Source organism: Rutilus rutilus (genome assembly GCF_951802725.1).
Source record: "Rutilus rutilus genome assembly, chromosome: 16".
In the NCBI taxonomy this organism is placed as follows: domain Eukaryota; kingdom Metazoa; phylum Chordata; class Actinopteri; order Cypriniformes; family Leuciscidae; genus Rutilus; species Rutilus rutilus.
In genome coordinates this window covers 28,761,817-28,774,966 of record NC_140224.1, presented here as the reverse complement: position 1 = coordinate 28,774,966, position 13,150 = coordinate 28,761,817, and the positions used below count along the sequence as shown (strand labels likewise).

Genomic DNA, 13,150 nt, shown 5'->3' with positions numbered 1-13,150 from the left:
AAAATTATGTATTATTTTATTGTCAATGTTGAAAATGGTTGTGCTGCTTAATATTTTTGTGAAAATAATTTTTATCAGGATTCTTTGACGAATCGAACGTTCAAAAGAACGGCATTTATTTGAAATTGAAATATCTTTAACAACTTTTATCAATTTAATGTATCCTTGCTGAATAAGTGTTCATTTCTTTCAACAACAAAAAAACTAACTTACCCAAACCTTCAGTAATAAACACTTCAGTGAAACCAAAACTGTAAAAAAAAAAAAAACTTGTTGCACTGTTTATGTCTGTTTTGTTTCGCTCGCATAACTTTCATCAGATAACAAAAACAGGGAAGATCAGATTCTTGTTCTTACTTTGCAAATTAAATCATGTGTTATTTCACAGTTCCTAAAAATTGAGTATTATTACAGTAAATCTGTTTCAAAGCTAATTGTTACTCTCATTTGGTACTTGGACCCTGTTTAAACATTTGCTTAATATAGTTGGGTTTTTCCCTTCTCATGGCAACGAGGAATAACAAGGAAAAATGTTCTGTTAAGATGCTGCAATGGTTTCACCTGGAGGGAATGAGGAACTGATTATTAAAAACGAATCTTACCTTTCATGTTAAATGTATCCCTTTTCATCTTGAAAGGCACGAAGATGGCACGGTACGTTTCTGGGACGCCTCAGGGGTCTGTCTTTACCCCATGTACAAGCTCAGCACGGCGGGAGTCTTCCACACAGATGCCGACCCAAATGACAACATGAACCAGGGTAGTGAGGGAGAGTGGCCTCCGTTTCGCAAGGTCTGTCTCACCTAAAACAAGCATTTACCACTCACAATCAACATCCTATTATTAGCACAGCTGTTTACAGTTTTCATCAAACATTTGATTCAGTGTTTATTATTTTTCAATGTATCAGGTGGGCTGCTTTGACCCATATAGCGACGACCCTCGGCTTGGCATTCAGAAGATCCATCTGTGTAAATACAGCGGATATCTGACAGTGGCTGGAACTGCAGGACAAGTGAGTTCGCATATGGGAGTTTAAGAGATGACCGACTCGGTTCGCACACAGCATTAAAACAAACAATGCCAAAATGGTTACTTTTGTTCAGTTATTACTTTACTGTTCAAAAATGTTGGGTTGGTAAGATATTTTTTGAAACAAGTCTCTTATTCCGCATATATTTTATGAAAATAGAGTAAAAACATTAATATAGTGAAATATTATTACCAATTAATTCTAGATTTAAATATATTTTAAAATGTAATTTATTCCTGTGAAGTTAAAGCTGAATTTTCAGCATCATTACTCCAGTCTTCAGTGTCACATGATCCTACAGAAATCATTCCAATATGCTGATTTGGTGCTCAAGAAACATTTTTTATTATTATCATCAATGTTGAAAACAGTTAAAAAATAATATTTTTGTGGAAACTTTGATTCCACAAAGAGGATTTAAGTTTAAAGAACATTGATTTAAAATGTAAATCTTTTGTAACATAACAAATGTTTTTACTGTCATTTTTGATCAATTTAATGAATCCTTGCTGAATAAAAGTATTAATTTCTTCTTTTTTTTTAAATACTGACCTTAAACTTTAACCTCTGACCATTTGATTTCTCATACATTTTGGTCACTGCTGATAATTAATTACTCGACTAAAACGCTTTGATTTAGCAGCTTATTAACAGTCTACTACACATCATGTCTGCCATTAGGAAATGAGATGAGCTCGGTTAAAAACCACTCTCCAGGATCAATAGCTCTGCCCTTTCACTGAACTACTGAGAGGTTTCAGTACAGTTTTGCTGATGTCCTGGCAGAACGCTACCCAAAGCTCTTATCACGCTATATGAATTGTGTGTAAGGACGAATAAAGTGTGAACTCTGCTTTGAGGAAATGTGTTTGCAGAAGTTGAGATATTAAGTTTCCATCTGCTTCTATCAGAAAGTTGAGTAAATGTAATTTTTCATTCCTCCCACTCAGATTCTGGTTATGGAGCTGAACGATGAGGCTGCCGAGCAGATGGTTGAGGCTACAGTGGTGGACCTGCTGCAGGGTCAGGAGGGCTTCCGCTGGAAGGGCCAAGCGCGTCTAGACGTGCGGGAGGAGCCGGTGCTGTTCCCTCCAGGCTTCCAGCCCTTCGCCCTGGTGCAGTGCCAGCCGCCCGCTGTGGTCACGGCAATCGCTCTGCACTCAGAGTGGAAACTGGTCGCATTCGGTACCAGCCATGGCTTTGGCCTATATGACTACCATCAGAGGAATAACGTCTTTGTCAAGTGAGAAGAAAACCATTTTAAATGGCATTCCAGGTTTATTAGTACAAAAGGTTGATCTGTCACTGTTAATACAAGTGACTGTTGGGGGGATACAAATGAACATTAAGGAATATCCTTAAAAATAACCTGAAATATAAAGCACATTAGACTGATGTGATCACCACAATTGTCTGAAGATGTTCCCTTCAAAAAGGGAAGTCTTTATTATAGCTATAGTGTTTGTCACCATTTTTATCATGCTAAATGCGTCAGTGGAAAACTTGCTCATAGTCTGATTCACGAATCATATGATAGTTTGTCTTTTCATTATTTATAATATTTTTTTAATGTAGTTTATTCCTGTGATGGCAAAGCTGCATTTTCAGCATCATTACTCCAGTACAGACACTCTTCAATGTTGCATGATCCTTTTGAAATCACTCTAATATGAATGTTGAAAACAGTTGTGCTGCTTAATTTTTTTTTTAACAGCCATTATTTTAAATTGAACTCTTTTGTAAAATTATAAATGTATTTACTGTTACTTTTGATCAATTTAATGTGTCCTTGCTAAGTATGAATGTATGAAAAAAAGAAAATCTGTCATATTTATGTTTTTTCAAAATTGCCACCTTTTTGATTTGATATGTGGCACAAAAAAGTTACATTTGTTAGTTTTAAATTTTTTAAAAATCTGTATGTAGCTAAACATTTTAATTGTCAGTAAAAGTTATATAAAGCCTTTTATTTATGAAGTCTTTAGATTAAACTGTTCAGATCAAGATTATTAAGACCATAAGACCTATTTAAGGTCATTACAATTATAAATTCCATCAGTTGTGTTTATTTTTTTCTCTTGTGAAGAATGCTAATAGTTGTTTGCTGTCTGTTTGCAGGTGCACCCTAAACCCCAGTGATCAGATGGCCTTGGAGGGGCCGCTGTCACGTGTCAAGTCCATCAAAAAGTCCCTGCGACAGTCTTTCCGTAGGATTCGCCGCAGCCGGGTCTCCATGCGAAAACACCACACTAACAACGCAGCCAAGGTGTGTATCAGCTCTCTTCTTCTCTAGTGCTTCAGTTATTCAGCAGTCAAACGAACAAGTGACTAGGAATCATGCATGCAGTTATTTTGGTAGCGATTAGCGTTGCATACTTTGGAGTTGTTGAAACGGTGGTTCTGGCTCGATAGCGAATATTAATAATGTTTCTATAGCTGCAGGAGATCAATGCCAGGCTGGAGGCTGAAGCTCTGCAGGAGATGGAGTTGGCTCCTGTACAGAGAAAGATCGAAGCCCGTTCTTCTGACGACTCCTTTACGGGCCTCGTCAGAACACTCTACTTCGCAGATACGTTTGTCAGTGATAGTGAGTACCACAGTGTTTTTTTTTAATCGTTGATAATTAAATTTAGGGTTAGTATTCCCAATGTATCCTCTTAGACTAGCAGAAGACCTTCATCAGCTGCCTCTCTCTTTTCCTCAGGTTCTCACAGTACACCCTCACTGTGGGCAGGAACCAATGGCGGAGCTGTCTTTGCGTATGTCCTCCGTGTGCCATCACTGGAACGAAGGGCAGAGGATCCAGTAGTGGCTCATGCAGGTAAAAAGAACATGGTATATAAATGACAACTTTGAAGTAGATGAACAGACATATTAATCATTTAATAAATGCATTTAACGAACATAGATGTCTTTTAGAGTAATATTGTTGCTGATGTTTTATAAAAGTAATAAACTCTAAGGTTTTGTGCTAGTTATTTCACCACAGTTAAAGGGATAGTTCACCAAAAAAATTTAAATTCTGTCATTAATTACTCACCCTCATGTCGTTCCAAACCCATAAGACGTTTGTTCATCTACGGGACACAAATGACAATCTTTTTGATGAAATCTGAGACTCCATTGACACATTGACGCTTCAAAAAGTTCAATCAATGTCTCAGAGATCAATGTTTATATGTGAATAAAATCCTAAATTAAATCTGTTTATCATATCAAGCGATCGAGTCTCTTCAGAAAATTTTGACTACAACCGCTCAATTCATATGGATTAGTTTTATGATCTCTTTATGAACTTTGTAAAGCGGCAAAGTGACAGTTGTGTAGCTGTCAATGGAGGGACAGAAAGCTCTCAGATTTCATTAAAAGATCTTCATTCGTGTCCCGAAGATGAACAAAAGTCTTACGGGTTTGGAGCAACATGAGGGTGAGTAATTAATGACAGAATTTTCATTTATCCCTTCAAGGGCGTTTTGGCACTCTACTTCACTTAACAATACATTTAAACTTGGTAAAATCACTGTAAAGGGTGAGTTTTTATTATTTAATCAAAGAAATTAATACTTTTATTTGGCAAGAACTACGGATGTCCCGAGCCAATCTCAAAGATCGATATCAGGGCTGATTAAGCATTTTGTAACTGATCGGTATGGGCTATCCTAAGCCCGATCAGTTATTTTACGTCTGCTGTCACGTAGGTGTCGGTATGCACCTTCAAGTGGGTTGGTTCAGCCATATCGAATCACTCGAAAGTCATTTATTTACTGTTTATTTTTTATCTGTCGTCAGACTGTCTGAGAGACGTCGTTGCCATAAAGCATTGCTATGGGTTGCGTCTTGCTTTGGACTTGACTGACAGACTGGCATTCTGACGCCGTGAGCTTCATGCTTTCTAACCTTAAATCCACTTTTTTTATTTTTGTTGCAATTATTCTGCTTATTGTACATATAAAATATAAGAAGTTTATATCAGTGGTCCCATATTCATAATTGTGACCACCCAGTCTGTTTGCAATGTCCACCATTATAACAGATGTTATAACAGATACTAGTGTATAGTGTGTGTCTGTGTATATATTCAAAAAATACTCTGTAGTGATAGATATAATTTTTTTACATTTGAGCCTCTGAGAAACTCTATATGTCCATGTATACATTGGATACAAGTGTATACATGGATCGGATCGGGGGCATAAAAATCCTGATCGGGACATCCCTAACAAGAACTCATTTAATTGACCAAATGTGACAGTAAAAGACATTTACTATGTTACAAAAGATTTCCATAAAAAAATAAATAAATTGCTGCTCTTTTGAACTTTCTCTCCATCAGGATTTTTTCAATCCTGAAAAAATTATCACCGTTTCCACACAAGACTGATGATAATACGAAATGTTTCTTTAACCCAAAATCAGCATATTAGAATGATTTCTGAAGGATCATGTGACGCTGAAGGCTAATGGCTTCTGAAAGTTACATTTTGTATCCCAGGAATAAAGTACATTTTAAAATATATTAAAATAGAAAACAGTATATAATTGTAAAAATATTTCTTAATATTACTGTGTTTTTGATAGCATAAATTATAAAATCTCACTGACCCCAAAATTTTGGACAGTAGTGTGCACAAAACCCTGCTTACATAAACAGATCTTCTATAAAAAAAAGTGCTTCTTCATCCCCAGCTAAAGAGATTCAGTTGATGCATCGTGCTCCAGTGGTTGGTTTGGTGGTCTTGGACGGCAAGGGCTCCCCTCTGCCCGAGCCCCTGGAGGTGGCCCATGATCTGGCACGCAGTCCTGAAATGCATGGTTCGCACAATCTATTGGTTGTGTCAGAGGAGCAATTTAAGGTGAGAATTTGCACGACACAATTTATTTTTCGCCCATTGCCAACAGAGATTGTGTGTCTTACCGCATTTGTGTGTGCACAGCTGTTTACCCTGCCAAAAGTGAGCAGTAAGTCAAAGCTGAAGCTGACAGCAGTTGACGGCTCTCGTGTGCGCCGTGTGGGCGTGGCTTGGTTTGGCTCTCGGACCGATGAACAGTTGGAGAGCAGCCTGGTGGTGCTGACCAATCAGGGTGAGCTACATGTCATCTCTCTGCCCTCCATCAAAATGCTGGTCCACTATCCTTGCATACGAAGAGAAGACGTCAGTGGAATCGCATCTTGTGTTTTCACCAAATATGGCCAAGGTAGGAAATGCTAACTCTTACATGCACACAGTGCATTTACTCACTTATGTAAAAGCATGAATCTACTCTGAAACTGTCTGTTTGGTCATGTTTTAGGTTTCTACCTGATCTCCCCATCTGAGTTTGAGCGGTTTTCTCTCTCCACCCGCTTGGTGGTGGAACCACGCTGTCTGGTTGAGGCTCCCCTACAAATGAGGCCCAAGACGCCATCAAGTCCCGTCCACAAGGACCAGCCAGATGGAGTGCCTACTGAACACAGGTGTGTGTGTGTAGTTGTGTGATAGTTCAGAATTCATTATTCCTTTCCCGTTGTCAAAGATTAATAAGCGTTTTTATATTGATGTTTGTTTGTTCGGTGTTTCCAGAAATTTCAAAACGGAGAGTGATCGATATGGTGAGATTCAGTTTGCTTTTTCTTTTTCTTAGATCTGTGTGAATTGTGCAAACTAAGCATCCAACCAACCCTAAAACACGCATGTTCTTAGTGCTTTGTTGAATGCTTCCCATTTTATTCCCATAAGTCACTCATACAAAAGACTTCTGTCCATGCTTAGACAATCCATAATTGATGAAACGGTGCCACTTTAATTCTTGGAATTTTGCTAAAAGCTCATAAACTCATAAAAGCACCAAGCATATACTGGTATATATACATACATACTGGTTTCATAAAGTATAATACAGCCTGCACTCAGAAATATCATAATTTTGAGTTTTGTGCATGTTATTAGACAAACTGCTACTGACCAATGACGATCAAGTATTCCATCGAAAAGTAGTTGTAGTATCTTGTGCATTGGAAAGCATTGGGTCTCATTCACTAATTATTGTGTTGATTATTCGTTTTTACATGCACAGGAGAACTTTTCACAAAAAATATTCTACCTCATTCACAACACGTGCATATGCACATGAATTTGTTCTTAACCTCGTTCTAATATTAATTCATTTTGAATATTCTAAATGAGCGACCGTATGCTCGAGGTTAGTAATTTGCATAAAACTGCCAAACCATATAAGGGCTTTCTGCACACCCTTTCCTTTCGTCATTCTCAGCATACATGACGCCATTTCCTTTCCTTTCCTTTCCTTTCCTTTCCTTTCCTTTCCTTTCCTTTCCTTTCCTTTCCTTTCCTTTCCTTTCCTTTCCTTTCCTTTCCTTTCCTTTCCTTTCCTTTCCTTTCCTTTCCTTTCCTTTCCTTTCCTCTCCTCTCTCTCTCTCTCTCTCTCTCTCTCTCTCTCTCTCTCTCTCTCTCTCTCGTAAGTTTAGAATAGAATTTAGAACGAAAGTTCTATACACACGGTTAGTGAATGAGAGTATGAGACCCATTGTTTAACTATAATTCTATTAGATAATTTGCCTGTCATTAAAGGGATACTCCACTTTTTTTGGAAATAGGCTCATTTTACAACTCCCCCAGAGTTAAACAGTTGAGTTTTACCGTTCTCTGGCGGTACCACTTTTAGCATAGCTTAGCATAGATCATTGAATCGGACAAGACCATTAGCATCTCTCTCAAAAAAATTACCAAAGAGTTTCGATATTTTTCCTATTTAAAACTTGACTCTTCTGTAGTTACATCGTGTACTAAGACCGACAGAAAATGTAAAGTTGCGATTTTCTAGGCTGATATGGCTAGGAACTATACTCTCATTCCTGCGTAATAATCAAGAAACTTTGCTGCCGTACCATGAGTCCAGCAGGCGTAATGATATGACTCAGCGCCTGAAAATAGTCCCCACCTCGGTAACTCCCACCTATTTTCAGGCGCTGCGTCATATCATTACGCCTGCTGGCTATAGTTCCTAGCCATATCAGCCTAGAAAATCGCAACTTTTTATTTTCCGTCGGTCTTAGTACACGATGTAACTACAGAAGAGTCAAGTTTTAAATAGGAAAAATATCGAAACTCTTTGGTCATTTTTTTTGAGAGAGATGCTAATGGTCCTGTCCGATTCAATGATCTATGCTAAGCTATGCTAAAAGTGGTACCGCCAGACCAGGAGATCGGCTGAATGGATTCGAAAACGGTAAAACTCAACTGTTTAACTCTGGGGGAGTTGTAAAATGAGCCTATTTCCAAACAAAGTGGAGTATCCCTTTAAGAGTTGTTATTGGTAACTAAAACTATTAAAAAATGTTGTTCATTGAAATAAAATGTAAACATTAAATGAAAATTAGAAATGATGCCTTGGTTATTGGATATTAAAATAAAAGCTAATTCAAAATATATAAAACATTCAAATATACATAATACTAAACCAACACTGTTGCAACAATTATGGATTGTATTTATAACTCCTCTTTAAAGCATTTGCAAGCTTTAGCCCAACTAATCAGTGTGCTTGTGTGTTCCAGAGAATTCTGCTAGACAAGTAATGGAGCATGCTTTGCTCAACGATGAGAGTGAGTACATGAGGAATCAGCAGTTAGACAGGATATTCTGAAGTAGTTTAGATGTGTAACACCTCAGAGCATTGCTGTGTATGTTTTGTGACATGCAATTGGCCTAAAACAATAATCTAAACATGCTGTATGATTAATCGTGGCCTGGTCTGTGCAGACGTGTGTGCATGATCTGTAACACTTCCATCTGCCTGTCATATTAATACCTGTGCAAAAGATATTATGATGAGAAGAGCTCATTTCTGAGTACTTTACAAGCAATTCCAGTGAGGATTGCGTTTGCTGGACTCTTAGTGATTTGCGGAAAAAACTTTGAGTACTTGTTTGAATCACATCTTGCTCTAACACAGGTGTGCTTCAGGAGATCCAGAAGTCCCTAGAAGGAGATCAAACGTAAGAATATTTAATTTAATGTAGATTCTATTACTTTATTAATATTCATTAATGCCGGTAAGGTTTGAATAATCTGCCAATTGCTTGTTTAAAGGACGTTCCTAGAGAACAATCTGAAGACTAAGCCAAAAGCAGGCAATATCCTGAGCAATGGAGGTAATTATTTTCTATTCCCAATTAGCATATATTGTTATTCCAATAGTCATATTGTAACTATAGCCCTATTGCAAGAATTTGAGAAAACATTGATCATTGCTTTCCAAAGTAGGATATTATTCTCAGTATTTGAAATGCAGATCTTCATGTGTGTGTTCGGTGCAGTAGTGTGTTTGGAGGTGCTCTGTGAGCTGTTCATTTAAAAATGGATCAGGTTTTCATATTGTGCATAATAATCACGATGTGCTTTGGGTTCACTTTTTCATATTTTGAGTAATTCCAAATTTCTTTGGTTTGCACAGGTCATTATAATACAATGTTAATGACATGCATAGAAATTGGAGATAAGAGAACATATGTAGATTTCTCTAGAATTTCATTTGGAGACAACGTTAATACTACTACTAATAATAATAACATTATTATTATTATTATTATTATTATTATGTTATGTACTGGAAGGCCGGCTTATACAAACTACAGTGTGAATGCAAAATGGTCTAAGACCGAATAAATATTTTGTAAAGACAGAGGAGACTGCTTCAATAATAATAATAATTGTAGTAATAATAACATTATTATTATTATTAAATATGGATAATTTTTTTCATCTCCTCTTGTCTTTAAAAATTTGTATTTTGGTCTCCATCCATTTTATTATTATTTATTTATTTATTGTTACTTATTTATTTATTAATTAATTTATCATTACTAAACTATAGTGTGAAAGTAAAATGAGCTAAGACCAAAATTTTAAATTATAATTGTTTTATTGATGACATTCTACAACGTACTGTACATAAATGTGTGGGGAAATCATAGTTTTTATTTGTTTATTTAAATTTAAAGTGAATAAATCTTTCTAAGATTCAGTTTGTCAGATAAAATGTCCTTATGACAGGTGTAATTGATCCTTGATCTGTGCTGAGAAACCAATATTATTATATAATTTTTGAGCTTTACGTTCATTGCACTTCTTTGCTCTCCACAGACTGAGCCTTTTAATTCCCCGTGCCTGAACGATTCTGGATCCGCTCTTCACTCCAGACTTGCTTACGATCTGAACACTACTGCTAGTACCACTACTGAACCACGAGAAAGCCTTGCCCTGGAGAGAGGAACCTCCCACTCAAGAGCTTCTACACCCAGGGAGACGACAGAGAGAAGAGAGCGAGGGACCACCACCTGTGCCTGCTAAGACCAATCACTGTATCTCCACTGAATCCATTACATGCTGACTGACCACCTTCACACCACCAGCGTCTCTACCTGTGCAGCAACCTGAGCAAATGCAATGGCATTTGAAAGACTGACAATTTTGTTTTTTAACTTAATTTTAAATGCATGACTTTTCTTTTATACCAAATTAAGGACCTCAGAATTTGCATAGATGGTGTATAATACCTGGGTGAAGATGCCATTAGCTGTTGCTGACGAATTAGGGTAGGACGACAAGGCAATGTTAGCACTAGATGCTATAACACCATTGCAATTACACCCCATACACATTTAAAACCCTACTGTATTCCAAAAGTAGTGTTGCCTTTCCCCCGTCCACACCAATGAGAACAGTGGGTAGATAAAAGTTCTTATAGGTACTTGTACACTACTGTGTAGTACATATGCTGTAGTTTCTAGGGTGTACAGCTTTCTGAGGGGCTAGGTTTTTAATTTCTTTTTTTTTTTTATGTAAAACTTTTTTGTTATGCCAATAATGAATGATGTAATTTAGGAATGTAATTTTAAAATATTGTAGTCAAATGTTTTAATATATGTGTATATGAAAATCCGTACCTGTTTTGACGGTGGGTTCCTTTTACGGAGGGCTGTATTTTCTGATCTGAGGAAATATTTTGGTACTGTCTCCTGAAATGCGATTAGCGTTTTCTTTGGGGGGGGGGTCCTAGAATATATTTTTGTAGAAACATGATTATGTATGAGAACACTAATTATTATTCTTTGTAACTTCACACTACAGTCTTCTCAGTAAAGATTTTTCACACAAACCACTGTCTTTTTCATCATTTTTGATGAGTTTTCTCATTCTGTCTGAGTTTGTTTAATTCAGGGAAGTCCAATAAGAGGTTATTAAATATATAAATGCTGTAGAGATTCAGGCAGAACATTTTGCTCTATCTTTTTAAAATATAAAGAATCTAAAACATGAATTTTGTTCAAGTTCGCTAGTCTAATTTTGAATACTAAAATTAGACTCAGAAAGCTAGAGCAAAATTGGTTCATTAACTCCATATCCCTCTTTTCTAAGTGAACTCTAACTTTGCATCGGTGTAGTCATCTATGGCTCTTAAGGTGGTTGTAGCTTTTGAAAACATTTGAAAAGAAATGTCTCTTTGGTCTGATCAGTTGTCATATACACTCGGCCAAGAGTTTTGATCATTTATTATTGAGAGATGCTTTGTTCCCTAATCGCAGTAGCTCAAATGTTTACCTGATATTGGACACCGTCTCTTAAAGAATCCTGGAGAATAGCTGTTTACGATGTTGTGCACAAGCAAGTTATATAAAGTAGAAGTTAATATATTATATTAGTATGGGCAAGTAGTAGCTTCTGAATATAAATGAGAAGGGAATATAAATTCCCTATTATGGCAATGAAATTATTAACAAAGAACAAATTTGATTTACGGACAAAAAAAAAGAAAAAAGACTAATTTATTAATGATAATGTACTTAATCTACACAGATGCACTTTAATATTTACTCTCTTTGATGTACATTTTTTTTTCAATATTTATTTTTTATCCTGATACATAGGTTGTTGTTTGTGTACCTAGTATTCGCTACATTATTCATTTGTTGCCAAATGTCCCCTCAAGGATAGTTATATCAGTAAATTATAAAAAAAAAAAAAAAAAATGTGGAAGTGCAGAAAGTTTTCTGTAATGGACAGGTTTAGATGTAAGGTTAGTGTAGGATATAGTTTGTACAGTATAAAAATCATTACGTCTATGGTTGTGTGTGTTTGTGTTTTGTCACTTATCTAGATCTTGATGGAGAAAGAAACCTTAACAGACTTATCTGAAAAGTTTGTGACGGAATGTCTTCTGGAATTTCTTTGTAAATGTGTGAGCATCTGTTAGTATCTTTCTCTTGCTCTCTAATGTATCAACACCTTTTGTCACCCTTGCAGTGAAGCCTCTCACCTTTCCACCGTCTGTTCAGCAGCTGCCGATATGAATGGGCATAACTGTATGGTGTGCCTTCAAATATAAATTATTCACTACAGCCCTTGAAAGTTTGTGCGTACCTGTGTGTGTGTGTGTGTGTGTGTGTGTGTGTGTTTGTCCGAGAGACTGTGTTGGTGTTTGAGTCTAGTACCAGAATCAATCCATGGAGTGTTTGGGACTAGCAGAAATACTCACCAGACCCCCTCAGTGCCACATATTTACCTAAGAAGACAGGTAAGTCATTCGGTAGTACAGAGATGAATGCCTGTAGTAAGTTTTTTGTTTGTTCTGGTTGTTAATGGTCATTTGATTTAAGAATCAATGGCCATTTCTAATTTTATGTTGTAATTTCTTCTAAAAAAGAAATTGTAATTGAGTGCTTGGAAGTATCTTGTTAAACTGTCTTTATCTGTCTATATCTAATCCAATTGGCATTATTGAGAGTGAAGAGCTAAATGTCTGAAACCTAGTCCTAATGGTGACCATTAGGTCAGGTACACCTTGCACTTTAGTTGAAAGACATGACACATGATCTCCACCCATGGTAGTTAAGGTTGCTGATATGCATCAGTTTCACTAGACCTGCACAAAAGTAAAAAAAAAAAAAAAGTAACAAAAAGCATTAGCACAATGATATTACGGTTTTGGAGTACCTTCCTGACACAGATCTTCTAATCTTTGAAAATATTTTAGTATTCTTAGGTCATTGAAGAAATGTCTTGACATTGAGGGGGAAAGTCAGAAAGAGGACCAGTGAGGTTACTTTGACCCAGAATC

At 36.6% G+C, this 13,150-nt stretch overlaps 1 protein-coding gene across 2 annotated transcripts in view; it reads left to right on the top strand.

Annotated features, from left to right (window-relative positions):
• llgl2 (LLGL scribble cell polarity complex component 2) overlaps positions 1-10,346 on the top strand; it is a 29,566-nt gene extending 19,220 nt beyond the window's left edge. Inside the window, exons 13-26 of one of the 2 annotated variants that reach the window (XM_084435214.1) lie at positions 639-792; positions 911-1,015; positions 1,984-2,276; positions 3,152-3,299; positions 3,470-3,620; positions 3,738-3,854; positions 5,720-5,886; positions 5,968-6,229; positions 6,326-6,488; positions 6,595-6,623; positions 8,589-8,636; positions 8,987-9,029; positions 9,124-9,185; positions 10,177-10,346. In XM_084435214.1, coding sequence (XP_084291340.1) covers positions 639-792; positions 911-1,015; positions 1,984-2,276; positions 3,152-3,299; positions 3,470-3,620; positions 3,738-3,854; positions 5,720-5,886; positions 5,968-6,229; positions 6,326-6,488; positions 6,595-6,623; positions 8,589-8,636; positions 8,987-9,029; positions 9,124-9,185; positions 10,177-10,181 — 1,747 coding nt within the window. In that variant the 3' untranslated portion in view covers positions 10,182-10,346. The remainder of the gene's footprint in view (positions 1-638; positions 793-910; positions 1,016-1,983; positions 2,277-3,151; positions 3,300-3,469; positions 3,621-3,737; positions 3,855-5,719; positions 5,887-5,967; positions 6,230-6,325; positions 6,489-6,594; positions 6,624-8,588; positions 8,637-8,986; positions 9,030-9,123; positions 9,186-10,176) is intronic. The other variant, XM_084435215.1, reaches the window with a different exon arrangement.
• The last annotated feature ends 2,804 nt before the right edge of the window (positions 10,347-13,150 follow it).